The sequence below is a fragment of the Jaculus jaculus genome, chromosome 7, assembly GCF_020740685.1.
Source record: "Jaculus jaculus isolate mJacJac1 chromosome 7, mJacJac1.mat.Y.cur, whole genome shotgun sequence".
NCBI lineage: Eukaryota > Metazoa > Chordata > Mammalia > Rodentia > Dipodidae > Jaculus > Jaculus jaculus.
This window is the reverse complement of record NC_059108.1, coordinates 126,109,320-126,133,775: the sequence shown is the minus strand read 5'-3', so window position 1 is coordinate 126,133,775 and position 24,456 is coordinate 126,109,320. Positions and strand designations below refer to the sequence as shown.

The window sequence follows — 24,456 nt, the reverse complement described above, 5'->3', positions numbered from 1 at the left end:
CATAGGCAAGCGCTTAACCACTAAGCCATCTCTCCAGCCCAGAGTTAAATCTTTTGAAATTTATGTCTTGCTTATAGGACTTTGAGATGAGACTACTGAATCTTAAAGATCTGGGCCATTGAATTTAGTTCTCCTTTGATGCCATTATCAGGCAGGTGGGAGAAAAATGAGAAATGTTAGTCACTGACAAATTGGGCAAATAACTCAAAGATAATGAATATGACTAGAATCTGATAACCTACAAGGACAGGTGATAGTTTTCCACCAAAACATAAAATTTCTACAATTTCTTCAATTTTGATCAGAGATAACCCAAGTAAGGTTACTCTAGCTTTGGAAGTTAATCTCATTTTGTCTGATTATGTACATAAATTCAACAACAATTTATGGCCTTGAATTCACTATAATCGTTCTATTTCACCTTCTAAGTGGTAGGACTAAAGATGTGTGAATGGTTTTTTAGTTTACAAAACTTCTTGATGGAATCTCAGATTGAACTTTTTCAAAGTCTTATGATGCTGGAAGCCAAGCCAAGAACCTGTCACCAGATGTCATCTCTATTTCCTATAGATTATAATGGTTTCCTTTCATCTTAAAGTCTCCCCGAATATTCCAAAGATGTGGACCTGTCAGAGTGGCCCTTCTGACTCATTTTCTTCCTCCTTTTCTTCCCTTACCCTTCTCCTCCTCCTCCTCCTCCTACTTTTTTGATGTAGACCAAGCTGTCTTTGAACTCTTAATCCTCTTGCTTCAGCCTACTGGTTGGTGGGGTTACAGTTGCGTGCCACATTGTCCAGCTAAGCATTTCTTTTTCTTTGATGACATTGTCCATGTAATTCAATGTGTCAAACATACCTAATTAGTTTAATATATCTGTTGGTGAGGTGAGAACAAATCCTTGAGCTCTTCAAGGGACCCCTTGGGTCTAAATAAAACAGTGGGCTCGAAGACTGAGCCCACTGTTTTATTTAGAATTTGATTTTGGAAAAGTAACATTTCAACAATTATTTAAAAAAGGGGCAGGGGCCCCAGGGGTAAGGTTGTAGCTCAGTGGTAGAGTGCTTGTCTAGCATGCATGAACACTGAAAAAAAGAAAGAGAAAAGGAAGGGAAAGGCAAGCAAAGAAAAAAGAGAAAAGAAAAAGAATTGAAAGGTTCAAACTCTGGAGTAACCAAACTCACAACTCACTGGGAAATAATTCTTATATATTTAATCAAAATGACAACAAGAGATTTCAATACCAACCATAGGAGATAAACATGACTGTAAATGATATAACCAAGAGCTGAGGATGTATCAGTGGTGAGAGCCCCGAGCATGCATACATGGGTGAGGGCCCAAGTTCAATTCCCAGGGCGCAAAGATGAAATAAAATAACTCTTTTTTTAAAAAAATTTTTAATTTATTTATTTGAGAGCGACAGACACAGAGAGAAAGACAGATAGAGGAAGAGAGAGAGAATGGGCGCGCCAGGGCTTCCAGCCTCTGCAAACGAACTCCAGACGCGTGCGCCCCCTTGTGCATCTGGCTAACGTGGGACCTGGGGAACCGAGCCTCGAACCGGGGTCCTTAGGCTTCACAGGCAAGCGCTTAACCGCTAAGCCATCTCTCCCGCCCTAAAATAACTCTTAAAGATGTGTTTACTTATGTGCGTGTGTGCATGTGTATGTGGGTGTGTCAGGGTTTATTGTCACTGCAAACAACCATCAGAATCTGGCTTATGTGGGTGACTTGACAATTAAACCACGGCCATGGGTGGCTTGGGAATTGAGCCCTGGCTGACAGGCTTTGCAAAGCAGGTGCCTGTAGCCACTGAACCATAAACTTAGTCACTGACCCCAAAGCTTAACTTAAAGAAGGCTTGATACTCTTAAATAACCAAGGACATTATAAAAACACAAAGCAAAGTAAATTACTCTAATAAGACACAAAATCTTTCTTAGTGCACTCCAGCAGCTATAACAAAATTCATTAGAGTGGGGCTGGAGAGATGGCTTAGCGGTTAAACGCTTGCCTGTGAAGCCTAAGGACCCCGGTTCAAGGCTCAATTCCCCAGGACCCATGTTAGCCAGATGCACAAGGCGCGCACATGCCTGGAGTTCGTTTGAAGTGGCTGGAGGCTCTGGCATGCCCATTTTCTCTCTCTCTCTCTCTCTCTCTCTCTCTCTCTCTCTCTCTCTCTCTCTGCCTCTTTCTGTCTATTGCTCTCAAATAAATAAATAAATAATAAAACAAAAAAATTAAAAAAAAATTCATTAGAGTGGGTGGCTTATAAACCACATGTATTTCCCATGGTTCTGAAGGCCAAAAAGTCCAGTATCAAGGGGAACTTAATGTCTGGTGAAGGCCTATTTTCTGACTTATTTATGCTCCTTTCTATTTTGTCCTCACATTGTGTCAGAGAGATAGGTAAGTCCCTGGGGCCCTTTTTATAAGGACACTAGTCCCATTCACAAGGCTGTGCCCTCATGACAAAATCCCTACCCAAAGGCCCTACTTCCTGACACCTCTGCATTGGTGACTAGGTTTCAGTTTTAGAGGGATGTGCACACAGATGACAGCTGTTTTCTTAGCAGGCTATTCAAAAGCTAAAGAAAAATATTTTTTCTTTCTCTTATTAAGAACAGAAATAAATAATCTAAGAAACTTTGTCCATTTATGAGAGAGAAAACTAAATTCTTAATTTTCATTAGTACACTTAATATTAAAGCTCATCTACAAACCTTGTAATCAATCCACAGCCACACAGGATTCTCATTCTCTCTCTGTTCTGTCTTTTCCTCTTCTCTCCTCTCTTTTCTACTCAGACCAGACCCTGTCTAACTTCTGTAGCCTTCTGATTTTTGTCCTTCATTTTCCTCTTTCTCATACTGGAAAACCTTTCAAATAAGTAACCCAGGACTGATGACTACTTTTTTCCTTAAAAAGCTTATCTTACATTCCTTGAATACTTTACATAGGTTTTTTTTCTCTCTTAACTGTCATTATTGTTAATGGTCTCTTTTGCATATATTTATTATGATAACCTAGCATATTCTTAATGCTCCTATGTTCCAAAAGATTTTGGAAACTACATTTAAGGAGTTATGTTATAGAAAGCAATTATTAGTGAAATAAAATTCATCAGAATAATGATTTGAGTGAATTAAAAGCAGATCTGTTTGGTCTTCACCACCTAAATACAGTAGTTTGAGTAGCACACTCAAGCAGAATCAAAATGAAACAAACTTATCTAGATGAGGCTGACAACACTGAGAAACAGCAAAGTTTTTTTGTGGGGGAGTAGATAGGCCTTGGAATGTAGCTTATGCTAGCCTTGAGGTCATGATGTTTCTGTGTCACTTCCTGTGTTCTGGGATTGTCAGTGTGTACCACCACACTTGGCTTTCCAGCCCTTTCTTTCTTGCCTTCCTTCCTTCCTTCCTTCCTTCCTTCCTTCCTTCCTTCCTTCCTTCCTTCCTTCCTTCCTTCCTTCCTTCCTTTTCTTCTTTCTTTCTTTCCTTCTTTCTTTCTGAAGGTATGAAGATACCACAAATACTAAGCATATGTTCATAGACCCACAGAGACTTGTAACTTTCTGTGTCTGGCATTACGAAGGGACTGGGGAATTGAACCTGGTCCAGCAGACTTTGCAAACAAATGCCTCTAACTCTGACCCTTCTCCCAGCCCATAATTTCAAACTAATGCAAACTTATTAGTTCATGTATGGTTTGGCTGCTCTTTGCCCCATTGTACTTCTGGCAGTTTGAGATAATTACTACCTGTTCATATAAGGGCTAAAGCTTTTTTTAAAAAAAATTTTTGTTAAATCACTATTTGTGGAGAAAATGTTTATGATCTCTTTATTCATCTCATGTGGGTGTTTCAGTTCACTGAGAAGCCACTTCAAAGGGTGGAAGATCTGTGGGCTTTCCCTGTGCCCATTTCCTTCTAGATGTCCTTGAATGTGATTGCAATGGGAATTCTTTGTTCTCTCCTTCCCCCACCCCCTTGGCAGGTTGGCGGATACTGGGATAAGTCCTGTAGCACAGTGACTCAGCTGAAGGAAGGTCTCAACAGGATCCTTTGCCTGATCCCCTACAATGTGATCAGCCAATCTGTGTGGGAATGTATTATGCCAGAATGGCTGGAGGCTATCAGAACAGAGGTCCCTGATAACCAGTTAAAAGAATTCAGGGAAGTATTAAGGTGGGTAAGTAGTTTAATGAAGTCACTGTCTTTATAGTGAGATCTAATATTTACTGACATTGTACTGTGTGCCAGGAAGTCTGCTAAACATTTTATATAATACCCTTTACTTTTAACTAACCCTATGGAGAAATTCAAAGCACTACAATGAAATAATTGCTATAAACTGAGCTAAAATAATTTGGAATTTTATTCAGAACAGATTTTGTTGCTATGGAATAGTAAATGTATAGCACATTAAATGTTTATTTTCAAGGATTTATGGGATATGTTGACAAAGTTTTTGATGCTGGGGACCGACTCTCACTCCTTAAAAATGCAGTTCCTTCTGTTAAACCTAATATGAGTATGAGCACTGTGGTTATTACAATTGTGAATATTTACATCTAGTGCTGCTAACTATTCTCTTAAACTGAAACATACAAATGACAGTTTAGGACACCAGCTAATCCAGAGGATGTGGCTCTCCAGAGGCTTAGTTAGACATACTTACGTGGTGTTGGTGGACCCTCGTGTATGCCCACTGGTCACTTACTTTTATTATCTTAGTTAGACATACTTACTTGGTGTTGTGGACCCTCGTGTCTACCCACTGGTCACTTACTTTTATTATCTTAGTTAGACATACTTACGTGGTGTTGGTAGACCCTAGTGTATACCCACTGGTCACTTACTTTTATTATCTCAGTTAGACATACTTACATGGCGTTGGTAGACTCTCTTGTATACCCATTGGTCACTTACTTTTATTGCTCTGTTTTCCAGCAAAATGTTTGATATAGAGCTCTGTCCTCTGCCTTTTTCAATGGAAGAGATGTTTGGCTTTATTAGCTGTCGGTTTACAGGATACTCCTCCTCTGTGCAGGAACAAGCTTTACTATGGCTCCATGTAAGTGAACGACACTTATGATCATTTTGAGCAAGAGCTCTCAGCCACTGAGCTTTAGGTACGTAGGTGGAGGGGGGAGGAGCTTTCACAGAGTTCAGAAATGTCACACGTATGTAGATAAATAATTAAGTTTCAAAAACATGTAGTTGTAGTGAATAATCCAAGTTTACACAATGGTCTTACTGCATTCTTTGTGCCTTTTGGCCCTTCTGCAGTCCAAGCTGTGTGGAATTCTGAGAAACATCTTGCTTGGAAAGATTGAGAGCTACTGATTGAGGGAATGGTTCATGCTTTCCTCCCAGCTGGTAGTGACTTCCTCTTCTGTCTCGTTAGTGAGCTCTAACTTTACCCTTTAAAGCTCAACTCAGAAGATATCTTCTTGGGTTTCTGTGGCTTCACACTCCATGTCCCTGCCAAGATCATTACTGTGTCCTCATACAGGTTCTCCATGGGAATTCTGTTTCTTTTTCCCCCTAATATTTTGTTTGTTTTTCCTTCATCTTACAATCCTCTTTAGTTTGAGGACCATGTCTTATTTTTTCAAGTTTTAAAATATTTATTTATTTAGTTATTTATTAGAGACAAAGGAGAGAGAGAGAGAGAATGGGCACACCAGGGCCTTCAGCTACTGCAAACGAACACCAGACAAATGCACTACCTTGTGCATCTGGCTTACTTGGGACATGGAGAATTGAACCTGGATCCTTAGGCTCTGCAGCAAATGCCCTAACCACTACGACATCTCTCTAGTCCCCACATCTTAGTTTTAAGTTTAGAGCCCACTTCAACCTTTCCTTCAAGCATCTGGTTATGCTTTGTATTTAGTTAATGTACAACAAATTGAATACTTCCCATAAAGTTTAGGTAGCTTCACTCAATGAAGACATATTCAGTGTTTAACTATGGATACAGATTCTTTTAAAAGTTTGCTTGTTTTTATGGTGCTGGTGCCTAGCCCCAGAGCCTTCTGCATTCTAGGCTGTAAGTCTACCACTGATCTTTATTTTTGCCATTACATCGCACAAGGATATGCTCCTAGAAGCCCTTCAGATTGCCAAGAGGCCTTTGTGGGTTGTAAACTCAAGAACAATATTTTTCACAATTGAAAAAAATGAATACCATTCTTTAGAAGGTCACCTTTGAGATCCAGAATTTTAACTTTTGAGCCAAGCATGAAGGCATATACCTGGAGTCCCAGACATTTGAGAGGATGGGGCATGAGGATTGTGAATTCAAGGCAAGGCTGGGTTATATAATAAGGCCCTGTCTCAAAAACCAAACCAAACCAAACTAGAATTTTAACTTTTGTCACCAAGTAGATCTTCATAAGCTAATATTGCTACTCTTTCTACCAATGGCTAGATGTTACCTCAGTATCCCATTATACACCCTTCAGGTTGCGCTACCTGAGGATTAGCATGTCTATAAAACTCTCTCACTAGAGCGGGATAAATCATGCATAGCACACAGGACCCATGGACTGGACTTGATGTGGCTTTGCTGTGAAGGCAGAAAGTTTCAAAGCCCAGTCCCCACCTTTTGAGGAAGAGGGTGGGTGGACAATAGAGTGGCTGGAGTTGACTCACGTTCGTTAATTGTGAAGCATTTACAGAGCTCCTGTACTGGGCACTGGGATAAAGATAAGACAAGAAATAGTCTATTTCTCATATGTCATTTCTTCAAGTGGCTGACAGTGGGAGGAATAGAACCCAGTCATCAAAAGTAGCAAAAATTGGTAATTGTTCTGGTAAAGGTATGAATAATGTTCTAAGAAAGCAGAGGAGAGGGATGAGTTTATTCTGTCTAAAGAAACAAGGCACCAATTTCCAGAAATTTCCTTACAGGTCAGCCATAGCCTAGAAGACATGAGCTTGTATCAGAGAGTAAGTTGGCATGGCAGCACTCGTGTCTAAGTGGGAATGGGCTGGAGGAAATGTGCTGCAGAGGGCACCGGTCTAGGAGAAAGGTGTGCGCTAAGGCTGCAGAAGTAGTTATGGAGAGGAGGGCAGAGCATCAAGAGAAACTTAGAAGTTTTAGTGGAAAGGACATAGCAACTTACTGGTATTATAATAGGGAAAATTAAAATTCAAAGATAATTGTGATTTTCTTGGTTCAATAATTTGAAGATGACTGTGCTGACATATCTAAGTTAAATGTCTTCAGGTTTAATAGTTTACTTTCAGAGAAATGTTAAATTTAGTATTCTGAGTTTTAAAAGTTTACATTTTATGTGTGTGTGTGGGTATACGTGTCTTTTTTTTTTTTTTTTCTCTCTCCAGGTACTATCAGAGTTAGATATCATGGTTCCACTTCAACTCTTAATAAGTATGTTTTCTGACGGAGTTAATTCTGTCAAAGAACTGGCAAATCAAAGAAAATCAAGAGTCAGTGAACTGGCAGGGAACCTTGCTGCTCGAAGGGTAATTATTGCCATGACTGTTCTTGTCTTGTTTGTTAACACTGTAAAACCCTTGTCAGCTATGCTGGGTCTGGAAGTAAGTAGTACTATAAGAAATCTCTCTGAAGATACCTCATCACATTGCACTGTCATTAATCCTTTAATTGCATTAAATAAGAAAACATTTGTCTAATAAAGATTTGGTATGATCTTTAATAAAAAGTTGTTGCATTTTTGTTTTCCTCTGACTTTTTAACTTTTAGCACTTTTGGGGGGTTATATTTCCTCCTGTAGGTTAGAGTGTTTCCTGGTTATATTTCCCCTTGGGGAGGCAGGTTTTTTTTTTTTTTTTTTTTGGTGAGTAAGTAGGAATTCTTTTTTCGTTTGTTTGGTATTTTTCAAGTAGGAAAAGTAGGATTTTTTTGGGGGGGGGTTGGTTTTTGGCTTTTCAAGGTACGGTCTCACTCTAGTCCAGGGTGACCTGGAATTTACTATAGTCTCAGGTTGGCCTCCAACTCACAGTGATCCTCCTACCTCTGCCTCCCCAGTGCTGGATTAAAGGCGTGCACACCACACCCTGCTCAAGTAGGAATTCTTTTCTAGCTCGTGGCAGATCAAGATTTCACTTTGAGGGTGGGGAATTTGGCTGATTTGTTTTTTTGTTTTTTTTTTTTTTTAATTTTTATTTATTTACTTGAGAGTGATAGACACAGAGAGAGAGACAGATAGAGGGAGAGAGAGAGAATGGGCGCGCCAGGGCTTCCAGCCTCTGCAAACGAACTCCAGACGCGTGCGCCCCCTTGTGCATCTGGCTAACGTGGGACCTGGGGAACCGAGCCTTGAACCGGGGTCCTTAGGCTTCACAGGCAAGCGCTTAACCGCTAAGCCATCTCTCCAGCCCCTGGCTGATTTGTTTTTGCCATGCACTGTGGGAAGTCATAATCAACTGGTGGACACCTTAGCTATCTCTATGAGCCAGCTGAGCTCATTGTACTGACCCTTTGCAGCTTTGTGGATGAGAAACACGCATTGTTCTATGAGGAGCCTGAGGCGTTTCTGTGGCTTTGGAGAGGCTGACTTTCCGCTGAGGGCTGGTGAGGGCTGTTCTCAATTCTCAGTCAAGCTTGTCCACCGAATGTTCCCACAGCCATTTCACCAAGCCCCCGGACTTCCAGGGATCAGACACTCTACATGAGCATGGGATCATACTTCGCATTCAGGGTTTCTTATCTGCCTGATAAGAACAAGCTACCAACCACTTAATGTTGGTTTTTCTATAACTTTGCTTTATGTTATTTTATTCATTTGAGAGAGAAAGAGAGAGGCAGGCAGGGAGAGAGAGAGAGGAAAGCAGATAGATAGATAGATACATAGATAGATAAATAGAGAGAGAGAATGAGTGCACAAGGGCCTTTAGTCACTGCAAATGAACTCCAGATGTATGCACTGCCTTGTGCATCTGTCTTATGTGGGTCCTGAGAAATTGAACCTGGATCCTTTGGCTTTGAAGGCAAGTACCTTAACTGCTAAGTCATCTCCCCAGCCCCATTAAAAAAAAAATAACTTTTAAAGCCAGGCATGGTGGTGCACAGCTTTAACCCCTGCACTTGGGAGGGAAAGGGGGGCAGAGAGAGAATGGATACGCCAGGGCCTCCAGCCACTGAAAACAAACTACAGATGCGTGTGCCACTTTGTGCATCTGGCTTACATCGGTACTGGGGGATCAAACCTGGGTCCTTAGATTTTGCAGGCAAATGCCTGAACAGGTAAGCCAATCTCCAGACCCAAATGCCTTTATTCTTTAGGGTGCTGATATTTCACTTTTGAAAGCTAGTTTCAATGTTTGGATGGTTTTATTTCTTGTTTTTATATGTTGAGGGGATCCATAGAATCTAGAAGTACTAATGCCATTGGGTAGTGAAAATCAGTGTGATGATTGAAAATACCTTCCTTAGAATCCTTAAATATTCTGTGCAGCCAGGAAAATACCTTCCTTAGAATCCTTAAATATTCTGTGCAGCCAGGAAAATACCTTCCTTAGAATCCTTAAATATTCTGTGCAGCCAGGAAAATACCTTCCTTAGAATCCTTAAATATTCTGTGCAGCCAGGAAAATACCTTCCTTAGAATCCTTAAATATTCTGTGCAGCCAGGAAAATACCTTCCTTAGAATCCTTAAATATTCTGTGCAGCCAGGAAAATACCTTCCTTAGAATCCTTAAATATTCTGTGCAGCCACTTGAATGTGAGGGAGCTCATCCGTATGTGTTGATCTTCTTTCTCCTAGGTGAGTGTTGCTTCTGATCCTGGTCGACGAGTTCAGCACAATATGCTGAGTCCATTTCATAGTCCTTTCCAGAGTCCATTTCGGAGTCCTATGCGTAGTCCATTTCGTAGCCCTTTCAAGAATTTTGGGCACCCAGGAGGAAGGACTATTGACTTTGATTGTGAAGATGATGAGATGAATCTAAATTGTTTCATCCTCATGTTTGATCTTCTCCTAAAGCAGGTAGCTGCAGCATGAGATTTCTTTAGTTCTGAGGTGAAGAATAGGGGGCATTGCAGAGGGATTCCTTTTAATGTTGGGCATCTTCACACTGCCTGAGATGATGCAGCATCACCCAAGACATTCTGAAAGCTCCTTTGGGAATTTCCTGAAGAGTCTGAAAAGTACTTGTGTGAATATCAACAGTGATATCAACATATGGAAGTTGATTTGAATCTTAGAAACATCTTAGCATCATCAGAGTTGGTTTTGTTGAATAAAATGGATGAACAAACTGGACAGTGCTATTGGTGGGCAGAGCAAGGTGATGGGGCTGATATATGCATATTTTATACATTTATTTTTAAGGATAATTTAAAGAGTTTAAAAAGTGTGGGCTGGAGAGAGAATTTACTTGGTCCCTAGTACCTAGATACAATGTTGAGGGTGGTGGCATGCACCTGTAATCCCAGCACTGGGATGGTGGGGACAGGTGAATCTCTGGAGCTTACTGGCCAGCTAATTTTACCTACGTGGTGGGTGCAGGCCAATGAGAGACCTTGGCTCAAGAAGACATAGGTGGCATACCTTAGAAGTGACACTTGAGGTTATCCTCTGGTCTACACGCACCCACATCTACACATACAAAACTGCATATGTGCACATGCACACCACAAACACACACAAACATATGCATACCACAATACACATACACATGCAAAAAACGCTCAATATGAGAATATTTCTATGTAACTTTTTCTTTTGAAATAACTTTAGATTTGCAAAAAATTGTAGTAATACAAAAAATTTCTAAACACTGTACTCTTAAACTCTTCAGATATTAATATATATCACACTTATTTCTTATCTCTGTGTATATGTGTATACATGATTTATCGTTTGTATTTCTTTATCTCTATTGTATGTGTATACATGATCTTTCACATTTACTTCTCTCTCTCTCTGTGTAAGCATGATCTTTCACATTTACTTCTCTCTCTATGTAAGCATGATCTTTCACATTTACTTCTCTCTCTCTGTAAGCATGATCTTTCACATTCACTTCTCTCTCTGTCTCTCTTTCTGTGTATATGATTTTTCACATTTACTTTTCTATCTCTGTATGAATGTGTACACATGAATTTTCTTAGTGAATCACTTTTGAAGGTAAGTTGCAAACATGGTATGTTTGTATCCCTAAACATTGCAGCTGGGTGTGGTGGTGCATGCCTTTAGTCCCAGCACTCAGGAGGCAGAGGTAGGAGGTTCGCTGTGAGTTAGAGGTCAGCCTGAGACTATATAGTGAATTCCAGGTCAGCCTGAGCTGGAGAGTGAGACCCTACCTCAAAAAACCAAAACCAGGGCTGGAGAGATGGCTTAGTGGTTAAGCGTTTGTCTGTGAAGCCTCAGGATCCTGGTTTGAGGCTTGATTCCCCAGGACCCACTTTAGCCAGATGCACAAAGGTGAACACATCTGGAGTTCATTTGCAGTGGCTGGAGGCCCTGGTGTGCCCATTCTCTCTCTCTCTCTCTCTCTCTCTCTCTCTGCCTCTTTCTCTCTTTGACACTCTCAAATAAATAAATAAAAATAAACAAAAAAATTTTTAAAAAAAAAGCAAAGCAAAGCAAACCAAAACCAAAGCAAAACAGCAAAAACAACAAAAATCTCTAAACATTTCAGTGTACATTTCCTAAAAGCAAAATATGGGGGCATTTTCTTAGATAACTATAGTAAGTTATAAAAAAAATCAGAAAGTACTGTTATCTACCTTATAGAAAGTATCATTTTTTAAATTAAGGGTCACACTTTTATAGCAAAGCAAAGCAAAATAAAACAAAAGGAACACAGCCTGCTTTTTTCCCCTCTTTATTACCCCAGAACAATCTGGTATCTCTAATTGCAGTTATTCATCCTCTTTTATGGGTCTTTTTATTCTTTTCCTTCTCCTCCTTCTTCATTTGCTTTTAGAGACAGTATTTTTCTATGCAACCTTGGCTGGCTTGGAGCTTGCTATGTTGATCAGGTTAACCTCACACTTGTAGAACTCCTTGTGCCCCAATCCCCTAAGTGTTGGAGTTAGAGGTGCACCACCATGTCCCGTGGAATGGTGGTGGAGGTGGAGGTGGTGTGTGTGTGTGTGTGTGTGTGTGTGTGTGGTGCTGGACATTAAATCCAGGGTCTTATACACAGGTAGGCAAGTGCTCTACTGCTAAGCTGTGTCCCTAACCCTTCTAAGCATTCTCTAACAGTCCTTGTCAGTGCCTGTCTCTGATACTTTTTTTTTTGAAGATTGTAGTCCAGTGATTTATAAAATGTGTTTCAATTTTGTTTTGTCTGATTTTTCCTTTTGAATTAATCTGAGCTGTATGATTTTGGCAGGAAGATGACAGACGAGTTACTACATCTTCTTTAGCACATCATTTCAAAGGGCATAAGATAAAGTAATGTCCCCTCACTGGTGATAAGTTGGTTGGCTTTTGGTGATTGTGCCAACTTTTTCTACTATAAAGTCATTACAGTTAATCCATTTTACCTCCAGGTTCCACATTCCACATCTGCACAGTCATTCACAACCAAGGATAGAAAATATTTGAAAAAGATAATTGCATCTCTTCTGAACATGTACAGACATACCTTCTTATTATTCCCTAAACAATACAATGTGGCATTCATATATGTGTATGTGTATGTATGTATGTATGTATGTGTATATATATATATATATATATACACACACATACATATACACACACACATACACATACATACATACATATATACATATATATGTGTGTATATATATATACATATATATGTTATATTTGAATTTTATTGTTTATATAACAGTTTAAAAGTTTTTATTACTTACATAACATCTACATTGTATTGGTCTTATAAGTAACCTAGAGATGATAAAGTGTATGGGAGGATATATATGCATATGTTATATGTAAATGCTACATCATTTCATGTGAGATACTTGAGCACCCAATGATTTTGATGTCTGTGGGTGCTCTTGAGGTCAGTCCCTTACAAATAATGAAGACTGAGTTTGTTTTACCCTTTGTAATCAATAGTATCTTGTGAGGAAATGCCTTAAGACTTTAACATTTCTTATTTTTATCAGACTTTCACCTAGTAGTTTTAGCCTTAATGGATGATTCAAGCCTGAATCAATTACAACTATAGCGGCTGCCAAATTATAATTTTCTAGCTTTATCACTTTTCTATACATATTAGCTAGTATTTAGTGTTTTACGAAAGGACCAGGCTTTTCTTTATCTCCTACTTATGGAGTTGTTTATCTGATTATTTGGCATGTAGCCATGAATCTTTACTTTTTCAGTAGCTTATAATTTTTTCCCTATAATTGTTCTGTTGCTCAAATTGTTCCACATCTGGCATGTGGGAATTCCTTCAAGCTGGCTTTGTTGTTTCTACATGCTCACATCTTTCTGTTGTCTTTTTCTTTCTTCTTTTCCATTTGCTGTTCTGAGATCAAGCTTAGGGCTTCGTGTGTGCTAGGCAAATGCTCTGCTCTGAGCTATATCCCTAGGTGTCTACCTCTTTCTTGGAACGTTTTGTTAATTTCTGATAATAATTTCCAGGCTCATTTTATATCTTGCTAGCCCCAGCTCTGGAATTCACTGTTTCTCCAAGAAACCCTGGTTGTTTTTAGTGAATAGTCATATGTAGAAACTAAGATCTGGATGGTAGCCAAGGACAAAATTTAAATGTGTAAAACCACACAGTGATAGGTTCCAAAATAACTCTCTTTTTAAATTTCACACATGATTTAAAAATAATTCCCACTGCTTTGTATTGTGTTTATATTCTTTTTAGAATGCATGAAAACCCAGGTATACTCATAGTTTTTAAGCCTATATTGTTTTTATAATTTAATATTGCTGCCAGCTAGTAAAAATTATCTCCAAGTAGTATGCCAATGAGATATTGGATAAAGGACCAAACTCCTTCTTATTTTTCTTTTTCTTTTTTTCTGTGTGTGTGTGTGTGTGTGTGTGTGTGTGTGTGTGTGTGTGTGTCCTTTTCCCAATATCTTTCAGATGGAGTTACAGGATGATGGCATCACGATGGGTTTGGAGCACAGCTTGTCAAAAGACATTATGTCTGTCATAAACAGTGTCTTCCAAGCCCCCTGGGGGGGCTCTCACACCTGCCAGAAGGAACAAAAGGCAACCGAGTGTAACTTATGTCAGTCTAGTATCCTCTGCTATCAGCTTGCTTGTGATCTCCTGGAGAGACTGGCTCCCAAAGAAGAAAGCCGGCTGGTGGTAAGCAGTTGAAATGCAGTGAGTCATGTTTAGTACTAATGAAGACTGCAGTGGCTGGTGTGCTGTGGCTTTCCTCCACTGTTGCCTTAGTGCCCGTGCTGGGTCACACGTGAAATGGTGATGAAAGAATGTTTTCCTGTGTTTCCACCAATTCCGCTTCCTGAGAAGGGATGGGGGTAGAGGCTCATGAAGCAGGATGCTAGTAAGTGGCTTCTCTCAGAGTGACAGCAGCTCAGCACAGTGTTCATGAGCACAGAGCATTACAGCTATTCTTGAAAGAACAGTTACCCCTCAGTTATTGTATGAAGTTCAAATAATAATGAGCATATAAAATTAAATATTAAGTAGATGGTCTATGGTGGTCCATGGTAACTTATTGGCTTCACCCACAATCAAATAAACCTTTATTCCTTTTTCTGGTCGCTTTTATGTTCTGCTTTCTGAGAAAATTGTATAAAGAAAGAACAGATAGTGTATGTCATACTTTGTCCACACTTACCTCTTTTCTGCAGAGCCTTTTTTTTTTTAAAGGCATACGTTACGTCAAAGCATCCTCAGAGGCTGGAGAGATGGCTCAGCTGTTAAGGCACTTGTAAAGCCTAATGACTGGAGTTTGATTCCCCAGTACCCATGTAAAGCCAGATGCACAAAATGGCACATGTATCTGGAGTTCATTTACAGAGGGTAGGGGCCCTGGCGTGCCCATCCTTTCTCTGTCTGTCTCTCTGTGCTTGCAAATAAATAAATAAAAATATTTAATAAAATTTTAAAAATGCCGGGCGTGGTGGCACACAGCTTTAATCCCAGCACTTGGCAGGCAGAGGTAAGAGGAATGATGTGAGTTCAAGTCCAGCCTGGTACCACAGAATGAGTTTCAAGTCAGGCTGGATTAGAGCGAGACCCTACCTCAGCAAAACTAAAGACAAACAAACAGAAAATCCTCAGATGAAACTGAATTATTTGAGCCACTACTTACCAGTTTCTTTTTTTTCTTTCTTTTCATGAATTGTCAAAATCAAGGTAATTTGTCTAAAAAAAAAAGCAAACAAAATTTTGAGGTATACTATATAAACAATAAAGTGTTTCTTCAGTTTCAGTCCATTTACTTCATTAGTCCTACTATTGTAGGTCTTTTAACAGTCATTGGGCACTTACTATAAAACAGCCACATTTCTCCATTCCCTGTTGCCCAATCTCTAACCACCATTGTTCTCTCTGCCTGTCTGAGTTAAGATGTTTTGGATTCTGCATGTAAGTGGCAATAGCCTATATTTGGCTTTCTATGTCTTACTCATTTCACATAGCATAATGTTCTCTGAGTTTGTCCTTATAATTTTCATATTTTTCAATATATAATAAAATTTAATTAAGAAAACACAGAAACCCAAACCAAAATAAAACCAGCCACAATAATACATGATGTGAAAATAAAAATTAAAGTCAAGAAGCTTAGAGTCAGTATTGGAGTGAGCTCAGTGTTAGAGTGTTTGCCCAGCATATACAAAGCCCTGAGTTCTATCCCCACCACTGGTTGGGGGAAGCTTATAGTCTAATCAGGAACATGTAAATGCAAAGCCATAAGACATTGTGGTAAGTATTATGGTTGAGATATGAACAAAGAGGCTGGATGGGGAGATGGCTCAGCAGGTAAGAGTGCTTGCCTCAAGCATGAGGGTCTGAGAGGGCCTGAGACTACCTGAATTTGATTCCTAAGGGCCTACATGAACAGTTGGGCATGGTCACATATGCTGTCCTATGGAGAGCAGAGACTGGAGAATTTCTGGAACTCATGAAAACCACAGCTCTGTGTTCAGAGAGAGACTCCATATCAAGGAAATACATGGAAGAGTGATAAAAGAAAAATACCTGAGCTCCTCCTCTGGCTTATAATGTGCCTGGGAGCACACCTGAATATATACATGCATATAGCATGCCCACAACCCACCACAGATACTATATATGCAAAAAATGGTATGGAAAAAAAAAAACAGCTATGGGAGTACAAAGGAAAGGATCTTGACTGCAGCTTAGGGTAGATGAGACCTGCGCTTATACTGAAGTAGAAGTGGTAATGTTGATGAAAGGAAAATGGTAGGAATTTTTCAGACCTAGGAAATCACAGCCGAAAGGATATATACTCATTATTTCCTTAGTGGTAGGGCCCCAGTTACTTTTTACTCGGTCTCATCTCTTAATATTTCAAAATGTGGGGTGATTTTTTTAACATGAGTTTTCAAGGAGACAAACTGTAATCAAACCATAGCAGATAACTTGCATATCCAAGTGGAGATGTCATACCTCATTGGATATTGGCTTTGATTCTTAGAGATAAATGCTTGGAGGCATGTGCACATTGTGGATTGAGAAGAGTGCTACGGCTATAAGTCCAGGGAGCACCAACTATTCAGAGGCAAAAAGAAGGGGAAGAGAAGATCCAGAATGAATTTCGAGGAGAGGCCAGAGATGCAGGGGGAAGCTGAGGGCGAGCAATGACTGTGAGCATGGCAGGAGATGGTTTAGAAGAGGAGGGAAGAGTCAGTCGTGGCCAACTCTGAAGAGAATCAAAAGACCGAAAAGTGCCCAGGCAGTTCTGAAATGAGGGGTCCTTTGTGCCATTGGGGATGGAGGTAACCGGGGACGGAAGGCAGATCCCAGGAGCTTGCATCTTGAGAACACAATGAGCTGGGGAGATGTCTACTAAACTGAGGGCTGAAGAAGCGATATGGGTTGGTCTGCGCTGCCTTCATCCTTCCTGGCAGGCTTTCTATATTGTGTCATTTTTGACATAGAGAGGAATAAGCATAAATGGAGAAACTGAGCCATCCAACTCAGTTCTCAGTGTCCATGAAGCTGTTGACACATGATGAAGCTAAGGATTCAGATCTCCTTCGAGGTTTGACTGGGGGGGGGGCTGCTCATCTGTGACAGAGGGCTCAGTCCTGGGGCGTCCCCCACTGTGTGCACTGCCACTTCAGCAGTTTCACCCTTTCTGGGTCAAGTGAAGGACATGAAGAACAGGCTGGCAGGAGGCCTAGGTGAACTTGAACAACAGATAATGCCAGTCCCCACCACCTTCAAGAACAGTAAGAAATGTGGGTTATAGGCACATATCGATGAATCTGCAAGGAGCAGGCAAGTTCCTGCTGTAGCAAACTGTATGAAGCTCCATTAATAGTTTGAATTGCTGTCTTATTTATAGATGGCCTAGGAACAGAGCTAGCCTTGGTAAAGCTGTAAAGCTGGCAAGGGTACTTTTCAGAGACTCGTTAGCTGCTGTGACAGCATTAGGTTCTTCCTTATGTCTTTTGTCTCATCAATCCTCACCTCACAGTTTTATTTTATTTTTTTAAATTTTTTTTTAGAGAGAGAACTGGTGCGCCAGGGCCTCAGCCATTGCAATCAAACCCCAGACACTTGCACCACCTAGTGGAGCATGTGCGATCTTGTGCTTGCCTCACCTTTGTGCGTCTGGTTTATGTGGGATTGGAGAGTCGAGCATGGGTCAGTCCTTAGGCTTTTCAGACAAGCTCCTTAACCACTAAGCCATCCCCCCAGCACCACAGTTTTATTTTTAATTTTTATTATTTATGAGAGACAGAGAGAAAGAGGCAGATATATAGAGAAAATGGGTGTGATAGGCCTCTAGCTGCTGCAAACAAACTCCAGGTGCATGTGTCACCTTGTGCTTCTGGCTTACATGAATCCTAGGGAATTGAACCTGTGTTTTGGCTTTGCAGGCAAGTGCCTTAATGGCTAACTAATTTATCCAGCCTCACAGTTTTGAACTGTCTGTTTAATAACTCTTGAGAAAATTTTACTAGTATTAATTACCAGGATAGTTTCAAAAGGATTTTTGAAGATGAGACCTTAAAAGAAGAAAAGATATAATAGTCAGAGATTAGACATTTAAATGATAGTCATTCCTGATTGTATTCTCTCCCTCTCTTGTTTCTTGAGACAGGATTTCACTATGTAGTCAAGGCTGGTTTGAACTATGGATCCTCCAGCCTCTGCCTCCCAGTACAGGGCCTACTGCTCTCTCTCTCTCTCCCTTTTTAATTTTAATTTTTATTTATTTATTTGACAGGGAAAAATGAGAGAGAGAGAGAGAGAGAATGGGCAAGTCAGGGCTTCCAGCCACTGCAAACAAACTCTAGACACGTGCAACCCCTTGTGTATCTGCATATTCAGTCTCCAGAAGTTATTTATTGTGTATAACCCAACCTCAGTAACTGTTAAACATTCCCATGTCCCTCCCTCTGTAGTCTCCTCTTTTCCACTTCTATGAGTTCAGCTACCATGTCAGTACGTAAAAGTGACATCATAGAGTATTTGGTATTTGTCCCTATGTGACTGGTTTATTTCGCTTAGCACGTATCCATGTTTCCTAGGTGTCACGCCTCCTTACTAAGAGTGAATGATATTCCATGGTATAAAGGGACATTTTGTTGATCCATCTAAGTACGGATGGACACTTGGGTTGCCCTCCTATGCTCTCACATGGTACTGCAATTTCTTGCTCTTAGAGCATTGATTTACCCAGACAACCAGCATTTGCATTTGAACTTATCTCAGAACAGCCCTCATTATTCCCTCCTCAATAAGCTCTCTTACTGAACAGAGTGTGTGAGGGGTACAGTTCGTTGCTGAATGGAAGAGTGGGATAAAAGTGGTGGTGGTGGGGGGGGTAGGGGCATCCTGGGACGATCTGACGATGTTTCTGCTGTTTTCCCGTGTTTACTTCAGGGAAAGCACAACTTTCAGGAGCTCTGACCCAGTCTTCTCAAGGCAAAGGAAGTAAGCCTGCTTCTGGCTCTTCTAAGAAGGCGCCTTTGCCCTTCAGCTTAGCTCAGGGCGGTTAGAATGTCAACCCACCTTTGCTCACCTGAGCCAGCCCTTGGGCTGCTCCCCTAGCTGCTTGTCTTTTGTTGTAGGAGCCCACAGACAGCCTTGAGGAGAGTCTCCTTTCTTCCAGACCAGAGTTCATGATGGGCCCTGAAGGAGAGGAGGAGGAGAACCCGGCGGCCCGGCCTGGGGAGAACCCGGGAAATCGCCCTGCGCCCTCAGAACATGCTGGTAGGTGACCTTGGCTGACTGCCAGTGTGCACTTCACAGAAGTTTGGGCAGGGCCCACACTCCCATCCTTGATCAAGGTAGACTTGTGCCACAGCTATTTTCTCTAGGCTCTAGAAATGTGGGTCCCTGGGTATCTTCCTGGTAGCAGGATCTTGTTATCAGTGATAACACATCATAGTCCTACATGACACCCGCTAGTGCTGTGTTCGCTGTGAATGACTGAGGCAGAGGCACTTGACAGCCTTAACAGCCTCTCAGGGCATGTGCTCAAAGCTGTGGGGTTTCTGAGCAGCCTGAGTGCTTGCCTAGGACTCTAGACAGCACACCTTGCCAGATGCACAAGGTGATGCATATGCGCAAGGTCATGCATGTATACTAGGTGGCACCTGCATCTGAAGTTCAGTTGCAGTGGCTAGAGGCTCTAGCACACCAATTCTCCCTCTCTCTCTCTCTCTTTCAATCTGTGCATGTGTGTGTGTGTGTGTGTGTGTGTGTGTGTGTGTGTGTTTAAAAAAAGAAGTAATGAACTTGCTTTAGAGTGTAGCTTCTGAAGCCCAGGATCTCAAGAAAGCACACAACTCACCTAGTTGCCATTTGTTGTTGTTTTAGGGACAGAGTCGACTCTGCACTCCATGCTGGTTTGGAACTCACTGTGTAGCCCAGGGTTGGCTGCAAATTTGGAGTAATCCTGCCTCAGCCTTTTGAGTTCACTGGGTTCAAGATCCATTCTCTTCCCCTGTGGATACCAAAATCTGTAAATGCTTAAGTCCTTGACACAAAATGGCATAGTATATATATATGCTTTATATATATCCCCCACATATTTTAAATTATCCTTAGAATACCTAGTTATTTTGTTTTACAGTGCTCAGAATTGAACTCAGGGCCTTGTGCCTGAAGGCAAGTGCTCTACCACCCAGCTACTCTGCAGCCCACAGTGTAAATGTCATGTAAATAGTTAAACTGCTCTTTATATGAGAATGACAAGGAATAAAACTACATATGTTCAGTACAGATACAGTTCATTTCTCCAAATATATATATGTATATTTTGAAGTAGGATTTCACTGTAGCCTAGGCTGACCTGGGAATTTACTATGGAGACTTAGGATGGCCTTGAGCTCATGATGATCCTCCTACCTCTGCCTCCCAAGTGCTGGGATTAAAGGCGTGCACCACCAAGCCTGGCCTGTGAATATTTGTAATCTGTCTTGGTTGAATCTGCATGTGTGGAATGTATACATACCGAGGGCCACCTATGCTCTTCCTTGAAGGATTATCTTAAGCTCCACTTTGTATGTCTGTGTGTGGTAAGGTGTGTGTGTGTGTGATATATGCACATGTGTGTGCAGATATTCAGTGAGTCTCCTGTCTTTACACCCCACGGGACTGGGGTTACAGGGGTGTGGGCATGCCCAGCTTTTTACACAGGTGCTTGAGATGAACTCAGGCCCTCTCAGCATTTTAGGCTTCAGCAGCAGATGCTCTTGCCTGCTGATCCATGTCCTCAGACCTTTGAGTTCCACATTCAAAGCATTTAGTCTATTCTTCTTGCTCAGACACTACTTTAGGCTCCCGTCACAACCTCAGCTTGTTTTCCTTCTTTGCAAGATGTAGTTCCAAACCTCTCTCCTGAGCAGTCATGCTTGCAACTCTAGTCTGCACTGAGGCAGGAGGATTGTGACTTTGAGGGCAGCCTGGAGTACTTAGTGAGGCCTGAAGAGTTAAACATGGGTCCCTTGGCTTCACAGGCAAACACCTTAACCACTAAGCCATCTCTCTAAACCTACTGTGTGTCCTTAAGGCAGCGGTCCTGAGTTCCTATGTCAGGGAACCAGGGTGCTCAGTGGTTTCTGTGTCTTTCAGATATTTCCTTCCTGTACATTTTGCAGGGAGCTGTAGTTCTTACATTAATCAGGTGTTTTGGCCACTAAAAGTATATGTAAACTTCCACATTAAATAGTCATATGCTGGTAACAAGTATTGGACATGACCTTGAGAGGACAATTTTCAACAAACTGTTTAATACCTAGACTGAGAGGAGGATTTGACTGGCATTGTCTCTGATCATTGGCATTGTCACAACTTACAATGGCACATTATCTCACACATTTTGCAGCAGCTTTGACATCTGGCTAACTTCCCCACCATGCCTCTAGTGCTGCCCCACCACAGGGGCAAGGCCGTAGAGCTCCTCACAGGAAGATGCAATCATGAGTGATGCTCTCTTTAACGTTCCCTCATTCTGTTAGCCTCTGGGATAAATCTCTCCTTAGGTACTAATTAATTTCTATACCTGTTTATCTCCCTATTCATTACAAAAGCATGCCTCTGCAGCTCCATGGCCCTCCAGGGAGCAGCAGAACTTTCAGCCCACAGGAGCACAGAGTTGGATTGGGATAATTTAGAGACCCCAAACATCATAGTACTTGGGACAGTTCTACAGTGAAAAATAGGGGCTAACAATCATAGAACACGAACTGCAAATTGAAACATTGCAGAGAAACGTTTTCGTGCATTTTCTTTTCAAACATCTCTGGTTTCATGAACTTGATCAATAGGTTCATGACCAAAGAAGAGCAGTTAGGCTAATCTTTGTGTAATTATTTCTTTCACAGCAATAAAGAATGATACTGAAAGAAAATTTTGCTACCAGCAGCTTCCAATAACATTGAGACTAATTTATACCATTTTCCAGGTATATTTTCTGAAATCTTTGAATATTTGACTTGGTTCTATAAACATTTTTTTCTGTTTTGGAAAATCCAGTAACCATGTTGTTCTTTGCATAGGAAATGGCTAAGTTTGAAGAGCCAGACATTCTTTTTAACATGCTCAATTGCCTGAAGATCCTCTGCCTGCATGGAGAGTGTTTGTATATTGCCAGGAAGGATCACCCTCAGTTTTTAGCCTATATTCAGGACCATCTGTTGATTGCAAGGTATGTCTTGCTGACATTTTTGCTTGTTTGTTCATACTTTAGGCATCCATTGTGAAAATTGCAGTTAGTGTAAGACTTCCTCTACCTCATTTGAGTTATTTTCCTCAGTCAGGGCAAATAAATTTCTTATGGAAACTATTTCTATGTCTTTTATTTTGTCTAATTATGGCAGAATGAAAGTTTTAGGGTTTACTTACTAGACACTATAGAAATAAGTAAGGTAAAATAAGGATTATTTTATGCTTTTCAGTTGTTAAATGGGGTAAGAATATAACATATGCTAGAAAAGCATCAACAGACAATAAATTCATAATCATCTAGTGTAGTTTTGTAAAAATGTAATCTTATTTGATCTAGAAATGCTAATTAATATCTCTGTAATCTCCCTGGGGATTGTCTAAATTGTTATTAAGATTGCTGAGGCATTTTGAGGATAACATATTTATTGCACATTCTTTCTGAAAACCTTAATATGCCTATCAGTTCTCCTGAAAGTAAGCTAGATAAACATCACCATCATTTTCTTGTAAGAGAAAAAGCTGATTAAAAAAAAAATAGGAAGAGGCTGGTTCATGCACACTCATGGCAAAACCAAGTTGAAGCTTTGTCCTTACTCGTCTTGTTCATTTGTTAATTCATTCAACAAATAGAGTGGGTGCTTCCCACATATGTTGTTATTCTAGGCACTTTGGGAATTTACAGTCTAGTTTGGGAAGAGATATGTACTAGGTCTATACCAGAGGACCACACATTTCATTGTTTAAGTTAGTGTGCTTTTGAAATTGAAGGAAGGTCAGCTTTCATAATAACCTAAGAATGATGAAGATGAACTGGACTAAGTTCCTGGATAAACTAACACACCACTGTCCTGTGTACACACATCACTCATAATCCAAAGGAATGCGATAAGTGAGTGTTTGTGTAGCTCACACATAGACACGGACATTTCTGGATGAATGGTTAGGGAAGGGCCCAGCATAGATCCCACTTGAGTGAGTGCTGCAGTAAAGAGTGTTGATCCAAGTAGATCTGGCATGGGTACAAAAGCAGGGATGTCAAGGACAACCAGGTGGCAGAGTTAAAAAGAAGGGACAAGAGAATGTACACAGCTACTTAGGTGATACCAGGCTGCGCTTTTTTTTTTTTTTTTTTTTTTTTTTTTTCCGAGGTTGGGTCTTGCTCTAGCTCGGGCTGACCTGGAATTCACTATGTAGGTCTCAGGGTGGCCTCGAACTCACAGCAATCATCCTTCTTACCTCTGCCTCCCGAGTGCTGGGATTAAAGGTGTGCGTCACCATGCCCAGCCAGGCTGCATTTTATTGTATGGTATAGTTCCAGGGGAATAAGAGAAAGAGGCTGGAGAAGTAGGATGGGACCCAGGTGTGAAGAGTGTGAAGCATCATGAAGACAGCACCTTTCCTTCATGGTATCTGGAGACCTGTGGAAGACACTCAAACTACTGGCAGAGTCAATGGCATGCTTAACTGGAAAACATAGAGAAGTCTGCGGTCCATGGAAACCACCCAGATTTAAGGGAGTGCAAAACTTACATTTCAAGCCGGGCATGGTGGTGCACGCCTTTAATCCCAGCACTCGGGAAACAGAGGTAGGAGGATCGCCGTGAGTTCGAGGCCACCCTGAGGCTCCATAGTGAATTCCAGGTCAGCCTGGGCTAGACTGAGACCCTACTTTGAAAAAACAAAACAAAACAAAAAATTTACATTTCAAGGACTTGAGCAATACAAAGTTATAGCACAGCTTTGTTTTCTAAAAAGAATTCTAGAAAGGGACACAGGAGGGCTGCAGAGATAGCTTAATGATTAAGGAACTTGCCTGGGAAGCCTAAGGACCCAGGTTTGACTCCCCAGGACCCATGTAAGCCAGATGTATATGGTGGCAGGAGTTTGTATGTAATGACTGGAGGGCCTGGCATACCTATTCTCTCTGTGTGTGTCTCATAAATAAATAAATAAATAAATAAAAAAGAAAGGGACAGAGGAACAAATATCAAATGCTTGTGCACTGAACAAAAACTGAATAGGACCTAGGGAGGTAGCTCAGTTGGTAGTGTTTGCATTTCAAGCATGAGGAGAATCTGAATTTGATCCCCAGAATGCACATAAATAGCTGAGCATGATGGTACATACGTGTAATCCCGGTGCTCAGGAGATAGAGAGAGGAG

At 40.9% G+C, this 24,456-nt stretch overlaps 1 protein-coding gene across 10 annotated transcripts in view; it reads left to right on the top strand.

Annotated features, from left to right (window-relative positions):
* Unc79 (unc-79 homolog, NALCN channel complex subunit) overlaps positions 1-24,456 on the top strand; it is a 271,086-nt gene that overhangs the window by 143,727 nt on the left and 102,903 nt on the right. For all 10 annotated transcript variants that reach the window (XM_045155122.1, XM_004649317.2, XM_045155118.1 and 7 more), the window contains 8 exons: positions 3,999-4,189; positions 4,955-5,078; positions 7,358-7,498; positions 9,764-9,985; positions 14,030-14,257; positions 19,192-19,333; positions 21,952-22,031; positions 22,126-22,274. In XM_045155122.1, coding sequence (XP_045011057.1) covers positions 3,999-4,189; positions 4,955-5,078; positions 7,358-7,498; positions 9,764-9,985; positions 14,030-14,257; positions 19,192-19,333; positions 21,952-22,031; positions 22,126-22,274 — 1,277 coding nt within the window. The remainder of the gene's footprint in view (positions 1-3,998; positions 4,190-4,954; positions 5,079-7,357; positions 7,499-9,763; positions 9,986-14,029; positions 14,258-19,191; positions 19,334-21,951; positions 22,032-22,125; positions 22,275-24,456) is intronic.